The following is a 21,474-nucleotide window of genomic DNA, read 5'->3' as shown; positions in this document are numbered from 1 at the left end:
CAAAAGATATGAAAGTCCACATCTTAAATCTTTTTTTAAAAAAATCCTTGAAGACTAACATCTTGGATCCGCACTTTGTATTTCATACTTTGCAGTAATATTCCTGTGAAATATAGTACTGTGGTTGTAAATCATGTATAATGGAAGCCCTCAACTTAGACTCCGCTGTAAGGACAAACACTTCGAGAGCCCTTTTCTAAAGTGTTTGCTTGGCTTTTTCACAGCTGACTCAGTGGATTGGAACCTTTTAATGTATCCTCAGTGTATGACATGGTCTCACTAATCTCCACGCAAAGCCTTTCTAATTTTCCGGTGATTGATAACATCCTGCCATTCATTAACTAAAATGAAAGCATAACATTTTCGCTGTCCAGCCGTTTTTATTAGATGTTGAATAGATTAATTTGTTTACTTTTCAACCTGACTCCCTTAAAAGGGAAGTCATTCTGGTACTGTGTAAGAAGCTGGCTAGGGAGTGTGGCACTTAAACCTATTCCCTTTATCTTCATCTGAAACCAAATAAAACCCTTAAATTATGGCGCTCTTAATAGCACTGTCAAGTATCTTGAAATAATTCTTCCTTCTATGTGTATTCATAAAGTGTAACAGCCAAATAGGCCTTTTCAACAAATAGCATTTGCACCTTGAGACTCAGATAGACGAGAAGGACGCTTGCTTGAGGACAAATATCTTCCTGTCTTTTCTCATGACTGCAGACACAGTCCCTCTCCCCTTCTGCTTATCAGAGCAACAGTTGTCCTTCCCACCCACCCGTCTTCCAACCATCTTAACTTGTTGTTTGTTTGTCTGTCTGCCTTGAATAAAATACAATGAGGACTCCATTCAGGTTCAACAAATGCCCCTCCTTGTCCATTAAAATCTGTGTGGGGCGCTTGCATAACATCCTCCTTTCTTACACCCTGACAATAAGAAGAAAAACGAGCACCACAAGCATCTTTGATATACTGTTATGGGAAAACATAAGTAGCTCTTAATACTTAAATTGCATCCTCGTGAGCAGATGAACGGGTAGACCTCTTCACTGTGCTGCTAAGATCACTTACAGAAGAATATAAAATATCTACTTGTACAGTATCAGCATGTTTAGAGCAGCTACTGGTTTCTAAATGGACGTTAGTGATTCACTTTGTGTTATTCAATTTTAAAACAAATAGAGTCAAAGCGCAGGTTGAAAAGTACTGCAAAACCCACTTATGAAATATGCATTTCCAAATACATTTCTTGGAGCGTTCATTACCTTCCTTTGTAGATACAAGAAAGGAGACTTTGGGGATGAAATACTGTGTTCAAGTGTTGACAATAGGTTTAAATAAAAAGACTAAAAACTAGAGAACTTGTTCCGCTCAGGCTTTTGTAGTGCATAACCAGTTCTATATCAGGATAGCTTGTTCTTTATAATGAAGCATTTCAATACGAGCCCCCGGTGGCACACTGGATTGAACCCATGTGCTGGCAGGACTGCTGATCGAAAGGTTGGCAGTTCGAATCCATGGAGTGGGGTGAGCTCCCATCTGTCATTTCCAGCTTTCCATGAGGGGATATGAGAGAAGCCTCCCACAGAATGGTAAAACATCCAGGCGTCCCGTGGACAATGTCCTTGCAGACGGCCAATTCTCTTACACCAGAAGCAACTTGCAGTTTCTTAAGCTACTCCTGACATGAAAAAAAGCATTTCAGTTAAACTTCATTTAACTTTTCATGATTAAACTATTTCTCTCTTTTTTTTCTCCAAAGTATGTATTTATTTCATTTCCAACCTGTTCTGTGTTTTGAAAATTATTTGGGAGTTGGCAGTCCAGTTCAGTAGGTAATACTTCAGAGTTCTGACTACTATATCTTAGGGGAAAGAAATTGCTTGGTTTTGTGTTTCCCTCATTTCTGGCATCCAAAACCATCCTAAATTTCATGGTTCATAATATGGAGGGAATTTTTCAGAGTTTATAGTGATATAAAAGAGAAAAGGGAGTTGGATACTTGTCCTTGTTACATTCAGGGCATCCAGAGTTAGCATGAAGATCAAATTAATTGAGTGTTTTGAAGAAAACTAGGATCTAAATTTAATAATAAATAAAATAATTTGGGGTTGTCACCCATGCAATCCTCAGCTTCTCAATCAAAGAATGGGATATGATTATACTAGACATACAGCAAACAAGGTGAATGCTTTCTACAATTAATGACATTCTGTGGGGAGATAAGAATGTTCACTTCCATTTGAAACCATTGGAAATGAGGATTGTCAGAAATGTAGAGGAATGTTTCATACTTGGTAGAATGAAGAGAGTCTTGAGACTAATTGCAGCTATATTGTCTGCAAAATCTTTCTTAGGACCTCAGGAGAACTTAGCTTAGGAAAAATATATTGCAATGATGTTCAAATACAACGAAACTTCAAAACAACATTTATAAAGTAGAACTGGCACAGATCAGTAGTCTCATGTCTAGAGGGAAGTGCTCAAATGCTCACTGCAATATTGGCAGACTTCCACTTATCACAGTTTAGGGGGATATACTTAATTGAGTCTATCGTATACCTTCCCTTTCTCCTTTGAATTAATATTTTAACAGTTTAAATCTTGCACAGACATGCACCCATTAAAATAGCATAGCATTCAATGCCAGTTTTGATCCTATGGAAGTAACTTAGATTTGCATCCCGCTGAATCCACTGTAGGCTAAAGAGTTATCCTCACTTGAGAGGAATCTGAAGTTTTAAGGGTAATTTTTTTCCACTGGTCAATCAACATCCATTCCATGTTTTTCTTTCCCTAACAAATAGAGAAAAAATGATATCCGCTAACATTAAATAAATTAAGTACTGCTAGAATTGTAACAGAAGGTACGCTGAGATATAAAGAAATGCTAGAGGAGGCAGTAGTATAGAAAGGAAAAGTCTGCAGAATCCAATAAGGAGAAACTGAGTAAGATTGGTTGAATTCATAAGCAGAGCATAATTAGAAGCTTAACAGCTGCTGTTGCCATGTACTGATTTTTGTAAGGAAATCAAATCTGATTTTACTGTACAGGTTGAGCATCCCTTATCTAGAATTCCAAAATTCAAAATCCGGAATTGTCCACATGGGTGGTTCAATAGTGACATCTTTGCTTTCTGCTGGCTCAGTGGTTTGTGGACTGGTTGAGCATTGTGAAAGTATTGTGCCATTACAATTTTGCCCAAAAGAGGATGACGAGCTTTGTATAAAAGTGGTAAATAAAGACACTGAAATAAACTGTATCCCTTTTCATAGCGTCATAAAACAAATCAAACTAACTAACTAATATGCTTGATTCAAAGGTGCATATTTTTGGTTCAAAATGTCGTAGGGCTTTCTTCTCCCAAGAAATTTACTTTGCTGTGACTCCGGGTAAAATAAGATGTACTCATGTTCATTTAACCAGGCAGTAGAGGATGTTCATAAACCCAGACATCTAGTAGGAAAAGTGCAATTGTATTCATAATTAGCTTTCAGATCATAAAAATACCCAACCACCCATTTATTTTGGTCTTCTTTACTTCTCACTGTGTACTCCTCCATCAGTGTCATATTAATATTTTCATGCTTAAATACAAATGTATTTTTCTAGCATTCATGTTTAGGTATTTTTTGTTAAGTGTTGTTAACTGCCACCAAGTTGGCTTAAAAATTATGGCAATCCCATGAATCAGAGACCTCCAAGTTACCCTGTCTTCAAGAGCCCTTCTTGGGTCTTTCAGCCTATCCATCTTCCAACTGGATCGACCTATTGGGTCTATCAGTCTGGAATGTAGTCTCCTGTTTTCCTCCTACCTTCTCAAACATTATTATCATTTCTGTTCAGTCAAGCCTTCTCATGATATGAGCAAAATGCTACAGTCTCCATTTATCAATCATGGTTTCTAGTGAGAGTTCAGCCTTGATTTGCTTTAGGACCCTTTTTAAACAGCCCTCTGTATTTGTAGAACTCTCCAGCACCACATTTCAATTACTTGATTTTCCTTCCTACTTCCTTCGTTGTCCACCTTTTACAACTGTACATGGAAACAGGAATTATCATGGCATTTACAGTCCTTAACTTTAGTATTCAATGATACATTTTACACTCCCGGACCTTCTGTATTTCCTTCATAATTGCCCTTCCAAGCCAGTTTTCTTTCCTAATTCCCTCAAGTACAAGCTCCTCAGAATTCAAAATTTTCTTAGCAATAAGGAGACAGCTGGAATCCTGCAATTTGTAGCAGCCAGCAGGAGTGCTTACAAGGAGGCAGAGTACCAGTGAGGGATAGAAGTCCCCCTGTGCTGTTTATAATGAAAGTAAAGGGTTTATACTATTCGGAAATCTTGGATTGTGTTAAGCCTACAGAACATGAGGAGTGATGTGCTGAAGTAGTTTATCCAAGCATTTAACATTCTAGATTGCTAGATAAGTCTTACAGCCTTTCCTTTTCTTCAAAAATGTTAATATTAAAAAGAAGTCAGGAATTCAGATGCTTTGTTTTGTTTTGTTTTCTTGGTGCAGATACCATTGTCTCCTCCAGCTGTTGTGCAAGTTTAGACTACATTGTCACCTACCTCTTCAAACACATAGCAAGAGAAGGGAAGAAGCCTCTGAGGTGTAGAGAGATTTCCCAAGAGGGACAAAGATTACTGCATTTCATGCAACGCAACTCAGAGGTGCTGCAGCAGGTAAACTCATCATGGTTCACCTTGGCTATATTTTGATCTCCTTTTTGTTTATGAACCAGTACATCTCTTATTTTCAGTTGGAGTCTATTTTTGAGGATAGGAAAAGATATCTGGCGTTATAATGTAGGTTAAGTGAAGTAAGATCACCAGGACTCCTGTTGTCAGCCATTAATATATGGCTGTTGTGGAAGAATTTTGACTCTTTGGGTTGTGATTATTATTTTTTATTCCCTCTCCCCTTCCTCTTTTTCTTCTTTTGATCAATGCATTTTAATTATGTGTTTATCCAGTCCTTGGATTGCCATTTCTTTTGACAGAAAGGCAGGGTGGCAATATAAATTTCAAAAGATATGATATAGCAATAGCCATATTTTCAGAAGATTTTAAGAATTGGTGAGAGAAATTTGTATGGAAAAAGTATAACTGGTTATCAGCCATTATCCATTTTAGAGAATTAGACAAAGGGAATAAACATCTTCTTGTCTTCTTGGGGATTTTCTGGAGAGATCTGATTTGCATACATTAGAGATAGCTTACTAGACTAGATAAAGGAGTATTTGTATGTCGTTATGTTCAGTATGATTGACAAGTAGAGTGGTGAGTGAAGAGCAAAACCATGGGCCCTCTCCTCTACACCATCCAGAGGTAATGAAAAAATCAGCAAACGCTTCACTTATCCTATTTTGTGGAGGAGAAGGTAAAGAGGGGAACTCTCGCAATATTTCCACAAGGAGAATTGCAAGAGTTTCTTTTTTTTTCAGATTGCTGAAGTTCACGCATAAGAGGTTTAACACCTTCTACCTGCTCTTCATTTCTGTGCTACATATTTCCTCACTTATATGCAACTTCAGTCTTTTTATCTCTGTTTACATGCACTTAGCAATTACCTGAAACTAGAAAGAAATGTTTCTACTGTTAAGTTGATGGCACTCAATCTTCTGATGTGCAGGGTGGTGTCATTCATTTATTGGTTATCAGTCTCATTTGTGTGTTAACTTCATCCAGGTGTAATACTAATAATAATAATATATTTTATTTATATGTCAACCTTCCAGTCAGCAAGGCTTTCTGTAGCTTGCAGTTTAATCTGCTGTGCTAACTGTGGCCCCCTAGAATCAGAGGGCAGGATAGCTACTCAGAAATGGCAATGTTAAAGATAATGATAAAGGTAGTGATTAAAGTAGTGATTATGAGTTATTAATATTTATTTACATGGAATATTTTTAGGCCCCCTTTTCATCAGGAATGGCAGTGTGTGCCTTTAGTTGGACTACAACCCTTATCAGCCTAAGCCAGCATAGGCAATGAAGGAAAATTCTGGGAGTTGCTGTCCAGCAACTCTTAGAGGGCTATGTTTTGCATACTTCTCTTCAGGTTTCAGGTTTTTTTTAATGGTGCTGAATTTTTGGAATATAAATGCTGAAAGGGAGAAGAAGAGAGTGAATTGGGAAGAGACATACATAGAATATGAATAGGCATGTCTATTAATATTAGATGACCATATGTCTGCAAAATATTTAATTGGTGCTGACATCTGTAGCATACATATCTCTGTATGTCTAAAGCAAAGGATCATCTGACCATTGATTTATGGATAGTGGATAGTAATGATAAAACCCTCCTGAGGCAGTTCCCAGTGTAAAGTTTTAAAATACATAAACAAGCATACACGTTAAAATCATGAAATAGGCCAATTGTGTCCTTTCTGTATTTCAGGGTTACATATCCCATCAGTTTACAGTCTTGTCTATGGTGGCTGGTATTAGTGGGGCTGTAATCTAACCATTTGGAAGCTGTTATTTGGGCTCCCCTTTTCTCAATATGTTGCTGGAGGCAGCTGTTGTTTACTTTGCCTGTTGTGGACCAGCACACACAATGGGATAAGAAAGAACTGAAAGCTATTCTGACCCATGTCCATCTTGAATACATTGTTTAAAACAGGCAGCTCCTGCAACATGATACTGAAAGTTTGTGTTTTTCTAGTTCTCCTTTACCATCCTCTCAGTGTTGATTCTACTTTTTAAAAAGCCCTAACTAGACAGAGATTGGGAAGGAAAAGGACTTGAACGGGCATAACAAGTACGTACGTATGTTTATCCCTCTTTTTTCCTTATCCTGGTCCTAAGTCTTTGTAAAGAGGAGCTTCACTGTCATGCGCTTTGTTAACTGAGCAGTTGCCATGTAATCATTCTTAGTAACTTGGATAGATCTTTACCTCCAAATAAAGCCAAATAAATGTCAGATATAATGTAGACATGTAGATAACTTATTAGCATGTGATTCTCTGGCATCGTTTGCCTCTTTGTGCAACTTCTTGAAGTAGCCAGTCTGGAGGGAAAGTTGATCAAAACCAAACAGCATATCCAATATTTGAATCTTACTGAGTACAGTAGTTAGTACTCTGCGAGCACAGCTCCATAATCAAGAAGAATGGCATACTGGCTTAAATCTGGATTTTCATACATTTGCCTTTCTTATGACCTTAATGTCCTATGTTGTATCCATGATGGTTGGCAATCCTGAAATTTATAGCATATGAATAAGCAGTGATCTGTCTTTATTACCTTCACAATCTGTAGAATACATTATATTTATTTTGAATGCAGGCTTTCAGATACTCTTTTAAATATTAATGACCAGTCTCCAGTAGTCAGCATAAATATGATTTGCATTAGCGCAAGTCATACTGTATTGAGTGCCTCTGATGTCAACCATTCTGTGTACTAATACCTGACATCATCTCCCGAGGTCACTGCCAACTTTGACCTTTCTCCTTGTGCACAGTTTTTCTAGTCTCAGAAGCTCTTTTGAATTGATTTGAAATTTTGACTCTTCCCTTTATGAGGCAGTAAAATTGATAATTATTCAGATGGGAACAGAGTGCTGAGTGAAAAATCAATTCCACCCGCTCTCTGCTGCGTATAAAATTACTTCTGACTCTGCTGGTCTGAACGAATGGCCAAGGTAAAAGCAGCAGGCAGGAATAGTAGAAAGAGTGAGCTGGACGTAGCTAATAGCCTAAAGGGATGGCTTTTTGAGATGAGGGAGTGAGCCAGTTGGGGGTGGTTATCAGCAATGATGGGGCTCATTGATTATATGTTTACATCAGGTTTCCATTGGGTTATAAATCAGCCCTGAATAGAAACAGAACCCAAGGCTTTGCGTCTTACCAGAGGGACAATGAATTAGATTATTCTCATTTTCACACTCAGATGAAAAGTGAGCCATTGATTATTCATCGGCAGGCCATTAAACCCTGGCTTTAGAGCTGATTTGACTATCATGGAGGCTAATGAACAAGACTGTTGCTTCACAGCTAGAGGTTTCGTTTCCAAGACAGCTGTGTCTTGTAAGTAATGCCTAACCCTATTAAAAGGAAAGGGTTATTACAAATTGCTTAACAGTGCTACAAAACTAGACCCTAATGACTAATTGTACGGTGAGCTTAAAGAGCCTTGTCAGTTCTTTAAAGTGATGCAGTGGAACTGCATAGCTTCCCAGTTTGCCTGTTTTGATGGATACTCTCTTTATATATTATGTTTCTATTAAAACGGGAAAAGAACATCTCTACATATTTGTACATATCCAAACAAGTGTAGAATTAATTTGTAATGTAATGGTTTATTTTTATAAACCAAATGAAAAATCTTTGTATACTCCTGCACTAGGTATCATGGTTTTAACGGTTTTATGATATATGTATATACTATATTGGATTTTACGCGGCATACGATAATCCACTCCGAGTCCCTTTCGGGATGAGAGGAGCAGGATATAAATATTGTAAATAAATAATATACCATAGGAACATGGGATCATTGGGATTTTATAGAAAGCACTGTGTGAATTCAAGTTATGTAGTCAGATACGTAACTTGCTGCTCACATAGACTGAGCAGCCATCAGTTATAGTTGAACTGTCCTACTCCTTCCCAAGTCCTTTTCCCAGCTGCCAAGCTATGTCAGGTATGTCTCTTACTTTACTATTGCCACGTCCCCCTAATTTCAAAAGTAATAGGTGAGAAGTTGCTATAGAGGACTGGGTGTATTATTTGACTAGGAAGAGTTGAAAGACAAGGGCTTTGCAAAATTATTTGAAGAGTACAAGGCCACCTACTTTCATACAGCAACTACTCATATATCAGAGTGGAGTCTCCAAGTGCTTCAGTGCTTGGCTAGATTGGGTTATATAATAAGCAGGTCTTCTGCTAGTGCCTGGGGGATAGTAATAATAATATTGTGGATATAGTCAGGCATTTAAAAACGATAGCCTTATTAAGAGTATTAGTAGTCCAGTGAAAAGCATTTATTTAATTATGCTGTAGAATGGAAACTAATTCTGAAAGTGCATATCAGCTAGTAGAACAGAAGCCATGCGCTTTCAAGGATTTTATCTCTTACAGTTGGCTGGTCTTGTCTACTGTATGAATAAAATAAATTGAGGTAGGAATAAATCCAGTTTTAGCCCTTAGAATAGATTCATTAAAATGAATCAGAATCCTTCAGTGCAACTAACCTGACTCCTATTTATGTTGGTGTATCTACTGAATTTAACCCTCAAATTGCAAAAGGTGTTATAGTTACTTGCATGTGAAACTGGACTATTAAACATTTTCCACATATGTGCGATGAAATAAATCTCATTATGCATCCTTTCTGATTTGATTATATGATTGTTTTCTTTTACATCCTTAGCCAGTATCATTTTAAGTGCTAATGTGGCCTTAGACAATGTAGCTAAATGCAGTATCTTTAAATAGATTGGTGCTTTTGCTCTTTCTTTATTACAATGTTGTTATTGAGTTCCTCCTTAGAACTATATAAAGCCAACACCTTCAAGCTGTACGGTTTTTGAACTTTATTAACTATTGTTTGGATAGTTTTAAGAAGGTGAAACGGTGATGAAATGTAAATAAAAATCATACCAATACTTTCTTATGATTAGTACTTTTTATTATTAAGATTGATTCAGGGGGTGCTATGGTTTTTAACTTTGAGTTTGTTTTAATAGTTTTTAACTTGGAATTTTTATAAGACTGTTTATATTTAATCCTGTTTTAATGTTTATATATTTGTATATTTTAAATGGTTATGCTAATATTTTTATGTTAAGCTGCTTTGAATCCCCTTCAGGGGAGATAAAGCGGAGTATAAATAAACAAATATAATAATAATACCAAGGAAATTACTTTTTTTTGTACTTTTCACACAATGTGGCCTCAAGTTCATCACAGTCCCAAAAGAAAATCAGTTGCCATTACAGTACTTAGTTTTGCTAGTATAAAACTTTCCGTACATACTTACTGTTTATATACACTTCGTGGGATGTTCTTCATGTTTAAAATTCTGATTGCTAAAAAGTAGTAAACAGTGGAAAAATCAACAGCAAATGGAGAAAAAGCTGACACTTGACAAAAAAAGTTCAAACTAGCTTCCACCACAATAGTATGTCATGCATAAAATACCTTAATGTATCACAATTATATTTTCTATAATCATTAATATTTTGGTGATCTTCACTTGTATTTAGATCAACATTCTTTACACTAGAATTCAAAGACAACGTAGTCATGCTAGTCTGGAATATCAGTATGCAGCATAATCTAGTAGCACTCTGGAGACTAACTGAGAGAAAGAGGTAGGCATTATAAGGTTTCATAGACCAAGGGACTGTCTACAATCGCACCTAAATCTGGGGCCAGTCTGAAACATTGCATCTTTGGACTGGCCCCAGATTCTGAGGAGCTGTTCATATATTCAACTTCTGAAGCATAGCAACGGGAGCAGAGTCCTGACTGACCAGTTGTGGTGAGTTCAGTTTGGCCCTCCTACTTGGGTTATTACTCTTTCCTTTTCTGTTGTTTGTCTCCATGGCAGCGTCTATGACGCAATCGAGACATCAGCAAAGGCACCTGGCTACAACTAAAAGCTCTTCAGAGCTGCTACCAAAGCAACAAACTACAGAAAAGGTAAGTGCCATCCTCTTTTCCCCCTGCTTTGTACTGGAGGGGAAACATGATGGCAGCAGTGGTCCATGTGAACAGTTGGACCAGTTCAAATTAGAACTGGCAAAGTGGACAGCAACACTAAAAGTAGAAAACTCCAGAGGATTCCCTGAGTTCTACTAACATGGGGGTAAAATCAATTCTCTGGTTTAATTCTACATTAGGGGACCAAAAATTCCTAAATGATATGTGTACATCCAGGAGCAACCTGATACGATTCAGCATATGTGGCCCATGTAGATGGGCCCTAAGTCTACTTCTTGATCTGAATAAGTAGATTTAGTCATTGAAAACACATGCTACAAACTTGGTTCTCTTGGTCCCCTTCTAAAATCCAGATTACCTGCTTTGAACTGAATTATATGGCGGTTTAGACTCATAACACAGTTTAAAGCAGATAATGTGAATTATCTGATTTGATCATCTGGATTATATGGCAGTGTAGAAGAGGCCTCAGTCTTTAAGATGTTACAAGATAAACATGATATCTTTCTTTTGTTGTGCCTTTGTATCCCAACCCAGCTGTAGGAACCCACTGAGTGACTTTGGACAAATTGCGTTCTCTCAGCCTTAAGGCAAAGGCAAACTCCCATGAACAAATCTTGACCTTTCTCTTATGTCTCATAGGAGAGAGAAGGAGGTTTCTGCAGAGTCTCAGGTGGAAGAAGCAGAAGTTATTCAACCCTTCAATAACTCATGCTAAGTTACATAGTCACAGGCTGAATTAGTGGAAGTGGTCTCTTCTCCTATTCAAAAGCAGGAAACAAAGACAGAGCCGGGTTCTTGTAGATTTTTCAGGCTATATGGCCATGTTCTAGAAGCATTATCTCCTGACGTTTTGCCTGCATCTATGGCAAGCATCCTCAGAGGTTGTGAGGTCTGTTGGAACCTACAAGAACCCAGTGATTCCAGCAATGAAAGCCTTTGACAAAGACAGAGCCCTTAATGCTACCCCTGACTCCAGTAAAGAGCTGTGCTTCTTTACTGGGCAAGATTTCCAGACTGTGAATGAAGGCATAAACGTTTGAACATGGGGAAAGTGCAATTTGTGGTCCATGTCACCTCTTAATCCTTCAAACCCCCCCCCCCTTTTCTTTTCTTTTTTCACTGATCTCTTCCCAGCCCCAATCCCTCCACAAAAATATTCAAATATTTCTTTCAGTGAAAAATTTCCCAAAAGCAGCCTCCAGGAGCCACTAGATTGGTGATTTGTATTTCCCCGTCCTCAGATTCACAGACAATATAATGCTGGATAACCTGTAATGGAACCAAAAGTGACACCTTCTGATTATTTCCAGTTGCAGGCACTTTTTGGCCAGTTCCAAGGTCCACCAGGAAACAATATGAACCCCAGCACAATTACCCAACCTGATGGTAGCAAATCTGTGGACAAAATTGATCATATGGAATTGTAGTAAAGGAGCAGAAACATCATCATATTACCCACCTCTCTTTACTGTCGAGGCAGGGTACAACAGGGTTAAAACGGAGCAATGAAACACAACTCTGTTAAAATACATATAACAAAATACGCACAAGACCACACCAGTAAAATGTAGGTGAAAATACACAGATTAAAATTGATTGGGTAGGCCTGCCAGAAGAGATAGGTCCTCAACCCTTTCTCTAATCTAACAAGCCGCTGCAGCTGCTGTGAGATATAAGGACCTGAGAATACATATGGACTTAAAGATATGCTTAATATTTTGAGTGATTTAATCTGCTTTAACATATGAGTGTACTTGATGGGTTTTTTTTAGTGATTCCAACCTATAGTATATTTTGACAGCTTTATGTATTGAGACCAGAACAATTTTCTAGGATATTGTATTTGTTTTGAACATTTTAGCATGGTTTAAGGATGTGATCTAGCAGTATTATAACTTCTTTAATTGAAAGGGAAGAAAAATAACTGCTGTAGGCCAAATCAGCAGAGACGGGTGAATAAAGTAAAGGGGGGAAAAAGAACCATATTGAATAAGCCAAGATTCATTCTCTGCGCCTGAACTGACATTACTACTGACATTAAATTTAGGCATCTGAGCAATGATTGATAGTTTAATATCATAAATAAATTTAATGAAGGGGGGAAATTGTGGATGTATCTTTAAAACATATTAACCGTTGCGCCATATTCTACAGCTTGTATAACTGCATTTATTCATTATTCTTCTTTGGTGCCTGTGTAATTTTTTTCAGCAAAGAAATTGCCTTCTCATCTTGGGGCTAAGTAAATCAGTATGGAAAATAGTATTCTGGAGATATAAAGATAATGTTAGGTTTTATACCAGCACACTGAAGCTATGTTTCAACCTCTACACAGAATGCTGTGCTTAAAAGTTCCCTACACCAGTATATCTCAAGTTATACAACATGAACAACTAATCCCCCCCCCCCCCAACCGTGGTCCAGGAACTTGTGACCATTGCCTTAGGCCCCTTCCACATAGCTGAATAAAACCCCACATTATCTGCTTTGAACTGAAATATATGTCTGTGTGGACTCGGATAACCCAGTTCAAAGCAGATATTGTGTGATTTTCTGCCTTGATATTCTGGGTTATATGACTGCGTGGAAGGGCCCTTATATTTGTTTCTTTCTTTCCTAAAAACTTTTGGGGCATCTGTTGATAGCTTGTGCACCAGCACAAATAGCACAGCTCTAAATACAGAGTGTTTCAAAATGATGGACCCAGTATGAAATCGCTATATCTCTGCAACCACAAACTGTCCATGAATGAAATTCATACCATTACAAAGGGCAGGGCATAGAGTGATTACTGCTATATGCCTCTCCCAGAGCGCAAACAGTCCCTGGCTTCAGTCAGTTGCAAGATGGTGACTCCACAACACAAGACCTAATGAGATATTCTCCATTTGCAGAGCTAAATTTTATATTTGTTTCCGGCTCAAAATGGTTAGTAAAACTTGTTAACTCATTAAACCATTGTTAACTTTTTGTGTAATTGTGGCATGTTGCCGTCGTGAAATACGCTGCTTACAAATTGGGTCCATCATTTTGAAACACCCTGTATAGAATTTGCAAGAGGAGGCCACCGGGGAAAGTGTGGCATTCCTTTTGCCCTGGCTTGATTTCTTGCATACATTTCATATTATATTCCCATGCCTGTTTAAATGTTGTCATTAACCGAAGCCCTTAAAGCTCTTGTACCAGGCTAGGAGTAGCATCCCTAATCAGGAGGCTTGTTGAGCAGTTAACAATGACCTGTTTCACGGTGGGGAGACGTTTAGCTTCATTGGGTAACAAGTATTGTGTAGTGTACGGAAGGAGACAAAAAGGCTTCAGTTTGGCTTTCAGGAGTGGAGGGGAGGGAAATAGCTAGAGGTGTCAGTGGGAGAGGTGCACCCTTAGGCTAGGCAGCTGGTGTATCTATGCTTTTGTTTATCAGTTTCTGGTTTATGTACCCTTTAGGCCGACAGATGAAACAATTGCTCCTACCAGGTCAGCTGCTGGTCAGAAGCAAAGTAAGAAAAGACATGGCGTTTCAGACCCGTCAGCCATCATTTTCGCGCAGCTGGCACCTGCTACTGGTGCACAGCAGGAGGGTTAAAGGTCAAAGAGGCAGTTGTTCTAAACTCAGTGATGGCTTAAAGGGACTTGTAGATTAATCTGCTTTATTAACTTCCATATATTAGATAACTATTGCTGTGAATGAAAGCATGTCTTTCTGAATAAGTACCCTCACCTCTTTCCCTTTTAAATTGGCTTTGGAGTAATGAATATTAAATAGAATGCATTTCAAGGGTAATTAAATGAAAACATTAGGACGCTGAGGTTTGTAACTTAGTTGTAACTTTTTGTTACATATTTATCACACATTGTCTTGTGCAATGTTTGGAGGAAAAATGAATAGCCTACTTGATAATAGTCATTTGCAATGGAAAACATTGCTTAAAACAGCAGACAAAACAATATTCCAAGAATAGATGCCTAGAAGTTTTATCCCCTTTGTCAAGTATATAATTCATTAGGTTGTGCTTTTACTGTAAGAATGTAAAATCTGAACTTTGGTACAAGATATTTTCATTTGAGTTTCCAAATTTAAAAAAATGTGAAATGACAAAATGTAAGTATTTTTCATTAAATTCTGATTCCATTATTGGTCATGCTGTGTTTGCCATGCTTCAGACCAATTATTTACATTTCTCTGAAAGCAAACTACATATACACAGTAATGCATCTATCTATTCATTGATTGGCTTTTTTTTTCAGTGGCCCAAAATTGTAGGTATATTTTTGGGAAGAGTGCTTGGTTCTGAATACCTGTCGCTTGGAAATAAACACGTGGGAGAGGGATTTGCCTTCATTCCTAGATGCCTGTGGTTGATCATGGTAAAGAATAAGTTACTGCCTAGATGAGACATTCATCTAATCCAGAAGACCTGTACTTACATTGATGACATCATTATGACATACCATTGTGGCATCTGTTATTAGGCCATGTATCATATTCTTTTGTTTGCAACTTTTAAATCTTGCCCATCATGTGTCCCCTATTTAGATGTATGAGGCTTTGAGATGCTTTTGGCTAGGAGATAGTGACTTGCCCATGATCAGCTAAAATTCTTTATGGCTGAGTAGTTCTTTGTCGTGTCGTCTGTGAAATGAGCACATATGGGTCTTCTTGTGCGCCTGCGCAAAAAATCGGAATATTCTAGAGTTTTACTAAGTTTTTAAACCAATTAGAAACCCCGCCCACCACCCCCCCTCCCCCCCTGGCCGTATAAGAGGCCCCACGGCGTGGTTTCACTTTAGTTCCTTTTCCGCGCAACAGCAATATCTTCGGTCTATTCTTTCCTCTGATTTCTGGCTATTGAACTATATATTCTGACTGACGACGCTGATCTTCTCCTGCCCTGACTCGGACTGACTGACCATTCTCAGGCTAGATGTCTACTTTATATTTTAAAAACTGCTCGGCCTGCGGGACTACGCTCCCTGATGCCGATAGGCACTCTAAATGCCTTTTGTGCTTGGGCGAAACTCATAGCCCACAGACTTGTGAAATCTGTAAAAGTTTCACCACTAGGGCTCGTAAGAGCAGAGATGCTAGGCTGAAAGCTTTGTTATATGAGAGAGCATTGGCCCCGGAGGCTCCTTCTAGCTCCGCGCGCCACGTGGCTGAGCCCAGGCAATCCTCCCCCAGCACACAAATAGAGCAGCCTCCCTCTCCATCAGGAGATAGGCTTGACTCACCCATCTCCTCCGCTCCTTCCACGGAGCCTCTGAGGAAGAAATCCAAGCCTTCTAAACAAGCCTCTAAGTCAGGCAAATCAAAAGAAAAAAATGCTAAACAGAAAAAGGGACGGCAACTCACTGGCAATCAGCCCTTGAGCCCTCCTCCTCTGGATCCGATGCCTCAGCCTCTTCCTCCCTCCCACCAGGAGCAGGAATCGCTGGCTTCCTTCTTAAACATTGAAAATCCCCCCCACCTTCCCCCCCTTGAACTCCTTTCCACTCACCTTCATGGCCAAGCCTCTCCGGATCCGGAGATATCGCCTCCTCCTCTCCCTCCTTCCCAGCCCTCTCCCCCTCCCATCCTGATCAGCCTTGCCCCTTCGGTACCGCTGACCAATATTCCTGTGGGTCCGCCTTCGCGCAGGGAGCGCTCCCCGCGGCCCCGTCGCTCCGCCTCCCCTGATGACTCTCGGAGCCCTTCTCCACCCCCGCAGAAGCGCATGCGCTCTCACTCGCCGCACCAACCTCTTCCTTATCCTTACCCTGAATACCCTTATCATCTCTACCCTCCCCCTCCCCCTCCATATCCTCCCTATCCCTTCTACTATCCCCCTCCAGACCACTATAGGGACCATGGGCTCACTGATCCCCAAAGATCTCTTTATCCCCAACCTCCACGTGTGCCTCCCTCAGCCACTGCTACTCACCCACCCCCTCCACCACACCCCCGGGAAGAAGACCCTCCCATGGATGAAACCCCTCGCCCTCAGCTTGACTCTGAAACAATCGACTTAGAGTCCCATGATGACACTCCTGCCCTCCCTGACCCCCAACCTGACACTGATTTCACTCCTCAACAACTCCAAGACTTTAAAAAATTTTCAGCCTTACTGATAAGACTCTCTAGAGCCCTTAACTTAGCTATTCCTGAACCCTCTGATACGGTTCAGGATCCTTGCTTTACTACCTCTGAACAACAACCTCCAGTGTCTACCTCCCTTCCCACCTTACCTTACCTCTTAAAAATCCTAAAAACAACAGGAGTTGCACCATCCATGGTGCCAGCCACCCCCAAGCGAGCAGAAAATCTTTATCGGATTGACCTTACGTCACAGTCTTGGCTTTCCAAGATGCCTAAGGCAAATTCCATAGTGACAGATGCTCAACCAAAACCTATACAAACTAACCAATCTTCCCCTTCTGACAAAGAGGGAAGGAAGCTTGACACTATGGCCAAAAAATTCTACTCCTCAGCATGCCTCTTTGCACGCATGGCTCATTACGGGGTTTATATGAGTGTTTATCAAACCCACCTCTGGAACAAGCTGACTCCTTACCTAGATTTGTTACCTGCCACAGACCAACCACTGATTAAGGCCTTCCAACAGGAAGCTTTACTACTATCCAAACTCCAAAAAGACCTGGCTAAAAATACTGCTGACACTTCTGGCAAGCTCATAGCTGGTTCAGTGGCCTTACGTCGCCATGCATGGCTGCGTGCCGCCATTCTCTCCCCGTCAGCCCGCACCTTAATTGAAAACCTTCCAATGGATGAAGCGGGCCTGTTCAATCCAGATACAGATTCTCAACTCAAACATTCTCATGAGATGAAACAAACAGTAAACAAATATGACCAGCAGCCATTTCCATACCAGCAAAAGCAGAGATGGGGACCCTACTACCAGCGGCCTCAATTCTACCACAGACCTTACTACTCTCCCTTCTACAGAGGAAGACGCCCTTACTCACCGGCTACATCTACAAGGAGACCACCTCTTCCTGCCAGGGGTCAGTACCGCGGTACCAGACCGTCTAACAATAACAAACGTCGTTTTTAGTGAACATCCAAATCCCTCTTCATCCCTTAGACCCAACCCACCTTTTCCTTTCTACATGGACAGACTTCATCCGTACCTCCCTGCATGGCGGGCCATAACATCTGACGCCTGGATACTAGATATTATTGATAGAGGCTATGCCATTGAATTTCACACTTACCCTCCAACTGGCAATATTTTACTTACCCAGCCTTCCCCTGCCATTTGGGAAGAAGTAACCTCCCTTCTACAAAAGGGAGCTATTTCTCAAATTTCCTCCTGTGAAGCCTCTTCATGTTTCTTCTCCCGTTATTTTCTTGTAGACAAGCGGGATGGAGGTCTTCGCCCCATCCTAGACCTTCGGAAGATCAATACCTTTATCATGCCCCGCAAGTTCCGGATGGTCACCCTACCTACCATACTCCCTTTCCTCCCGGAAGGGTCTTGGCTAGCAACCATAGACCTCCGGGATGCATACTTCCATATCTCAATTCGGCCCCAGCATCGCAAATTTCTCAGTTTTGCGATAGATGACTGTTTTTTCTCGTTTAATGTCCTCCCTTTCGGATTGTCTACCTCTCCCAGAGTGTTTACTAAATGCATGTCTGTAGTAGCAGCACACCTACGCCAGCAAGGGGTCACGGTTTTCCCGTACCTGGATGACTGGCTTTTTTGTTCTAAATCACGTTCTAAATTGTCATCTGACATCCATTACACTTTATGTCTCCTACAGGAACTGGGCCTCATTGTGAATCAAGAAAAATCCCACCTCACCCCATCCCAACGGATCCAGTTTATAGGCGCTGTCCTCGACTCTACTCTCCAAAAGGCCTATCTCCCAGAAGACCGCCTAGCCAACCTCCGTCAAGCCATTCTGGGCCTTCAAGGCCGCAAATGCGCCTCTGCATGGGCTATCCAATCCATCCTTGGCCACATGTCATCTACCACCAGTGTTACTCCTTTTGCCCGCCTACGGCTAAGGCCCCTCCAAAGTTGGTTCCTTCAAGTGTTCCGCCCTCACAGAGACTCCCAAAACACTATCCTCCACCCCCCCCCCCCCAATCTGTCCTCAACTCCCTCTCATGGTGGATAAGTCAACACAATGTAAACAAGGGAATGCCCTTCCAAACACCCAAACCGACCATGGCCCTCACGACCGACGCCTCCACGTCCGGGTGGGGGGCGCACATAAACGACCTCCAGATCAGCGGCCGCTGGTCCGGGTCGGAACGCCAACTTCACATCAACGCCCTCGAACTCATAGCGGTAGAGAAAGCTCTTCGGGCCTTCAGCCCGATCATATACAACCGCACAATTCAAATAGTGACGGACAATACCACCGTCAAATACTACATCAACAAACAGGGAGGAACTCATTCCCAGACCCTTCTGTCCATATCAACCCGCATCTGGGAATGGTGCATCAAAGAGAAAATATTCCTAGTTGCCATCCACCTACCAGGACAGGACAACACATTGGCCGACTCACTAAGCAGGTCCACAAGGACCAACCACGAGTGGCACTTACACCCTTCAAAGTTCAAAATGATTTCCAACCTCTGGGGCACACCCCAGATAGATCTCTTCGCATCACCAACAAACACACATTGCCCCCTGTTCTGCGCGAGGCTCCACCCTCACGCATTCCCAGGCTGTCTCGGAGATGCCTTCCTCTTTCAGTGGAACCCCGGCCTACTGTACCTCTTCCCCCCTCTCCCCCTCCTACCCTCTGTGGTCGCCAAAATAATTGCAGACAACACAGACTGCATTCTGATTGCACCGTGGTGGCCCCGCCAACCATGGTTCGCACCATTACTTCAAGCCTCCCAAGGCCAATTTCTCCGGCTCCAACCATCCCCGGACCTTCTCACCATCGAGAACGGCCTAATCCAACACCCAGATCCACACTCCCTCCACCTGACTGCATGGAGGATCAAGCCACACTAGGACTCTCGGATGGAGTCTCACGCATAATCCTCGCAGCCCAAAGGCCGTCTACTAAGAGAGCCTACGCTTACAAGTGGACTACCTTTAAAACCTTTGCCGAGAATTCGGGCCGAGATGCCTCTCTGGCCTCTATTCCGTTGATATTAGATTTCCTCTCTCACTTAGCCTCCAAGGGCTTCTCCCTTTCATCAGTTAAATGTTATGTAGCTGCCCTATCTTCCTTTAGAAGGAAGGCGGACTTGCCGTCCCTTTTTCAAGATAACCTTGTTCAATTGTTCCTCAGAGGCTACAAGAACCTTTACCCACCTGTTTCCCCCCCTTCGCCTCCATGGAGTTTAGAACTAGTTTTATCCCAGTTATCTAAATTCCCCTTTGAGCCGATGTCTTCAGCCCATATCTCCCACCTTTCGTGGAAGACGGCCTTCCTAGTGGCCATTACATCTGCTAGGAGGTCCAGTGAACTCGCTGCCCTTCGGGCAGACCCCCCATATATCCGTTTTCACGAGGACAAGGTAGTCCTCCGTACGGACGTTACCTTCTTACCCAAAGTAGTGTCTCAGTTTCATATGTCCCAAGACATCACGTTACCGTCCTTTTTTCCTAATCCGACCTCACAGTTGGAGGTCTCACTGCACTCGTTAGATGTTAAAAGAGCACTTTCCTTCTATATACATCGCACAGCATCATATAGGAAATCCCCTAGACTCTTCCTGAAATACAGGGAAGACACAATGGGACACCCAGTAACGTCCCAAAGACTCTCTTCCTGGATCATATCCACTATTAGACTAGCTTACCAACTAGCGGGAAAAGAGCCACCACTTCACATCAAAGCTCATTCCACGAGGTCAGTCTCTGCCTCTCAGGCTTTCCTTCGGGGAGTACCTCTTGACCAAATCTGCAAGGCAGCAACTTGGTCTACGCCTTCAACATTTGCTTCTCATTACAAGCTCAACCTGGCGGCTAAAAAAAATGCAGCCTTTGGCAGAGCGGTACTTTTTTCCTGTGTGGCATGACCCACCTCCAGGTTAGTAGCTTGCTATTCTCCCATATGTGCTCATTTCACAGACGACACGACAAAGAATCATAAGTTGCTTACCTGTAACTGTGGTTCTTTGAGTGTCCGTCTGTGAAATTAGCACGAACCCGCCCATCCTCCCCTCTGGTCATGCCCTGTTTTTCCTTTTTCCTTGGTTGCTGTCTGGCGCTAAGGAACTAAAGTGAAACCACGCCGTGGGGCCTCTTATACGGCCAGGGGGGGTGGTGGGCGGGGTTTCTAATTGGTTTAAAAACTTAGTAAAACTCTAGAATATTCCGATTTTTTGCGCAGGCGCACAAGAAGACCCATATGTGCTAATTTCACAGACGGACACTCAAAGAACCACAGTTACAGGTAAGCAACTTATGATTATTTGAACACAAGCTGCAGGGACTTGGGGAAAATTCCTGATCCAAGCTGTGTTCTACTCTCACACATATTTCTGGATGCATTGATTGAGGTGTTCTATCCTTGGCCCTTTTCTTGCTTCACTTGAAATGTATCTGCTGCTGCTTATAGATAAAGTCTATGTGAATTACAGTCAGAACCTGTGACACTTGTGTTGATGTAGGAGCTATAACCAACAGCACCATTTAGTTGGCAGGTTATTATATTTAAATTATTTTTACTGAGAGAAAAGCAACTAGCCTCTTTATGTTATAAAGCACCATATAGTGTTCTGTAATAAATATTTTACTAAAAATTGAGTAAGCAGACAAATTCGATGAGAGTGATGCAGTCAATTTAGTCAGAAAAAAAATAATCAAGAAGGCTGGTTTCAAT

The 21,474-nt window shown here is 41.1% G+C and overlaps 1 protein-coding gene across 1 annotated transcript in view; it reads left to right on the top strand.

Annotated features, from left to right (window-relative positions):
• The window catches only part of RANBP17 (RAN binding protein 17), a 189,727-nt gene that overhangs the window by 149,971 nt on the left and 18,282 nt on the right, over nt 1-21,474 (top strand). Inside the window, exon 25 of the mRNA XM_060786264.2 lies at nt 4,519-4,685. Within this exon, the coding sequence (XP_060642247.2) occupies nt 4,519-4,685 (167 nt within the window). The remainder of the gene's footprint in view (nt 1-4,518; nt 4,686-21,474) is intronic.

The sequence above is a fragment of the Anolis sagrei genome, chromosome 1 (assembly GCF_037176765.1).
Source record: "Anolis sagrei isolate rAnoSag1 chromosome 1, rAnoSag1.mat, whole genome shotgun sequence".
Lineage (NCBI taxonomy): Eukaryota > Metazoa > Chordata > Lepidosauria > Squamata > Dactyloidae > Anolis > Anolis sagrei.
Note: the sequence above shows the minus strand (reverse complement) of the source record. Positions and strands in the feature narration are given on the sequence as shown.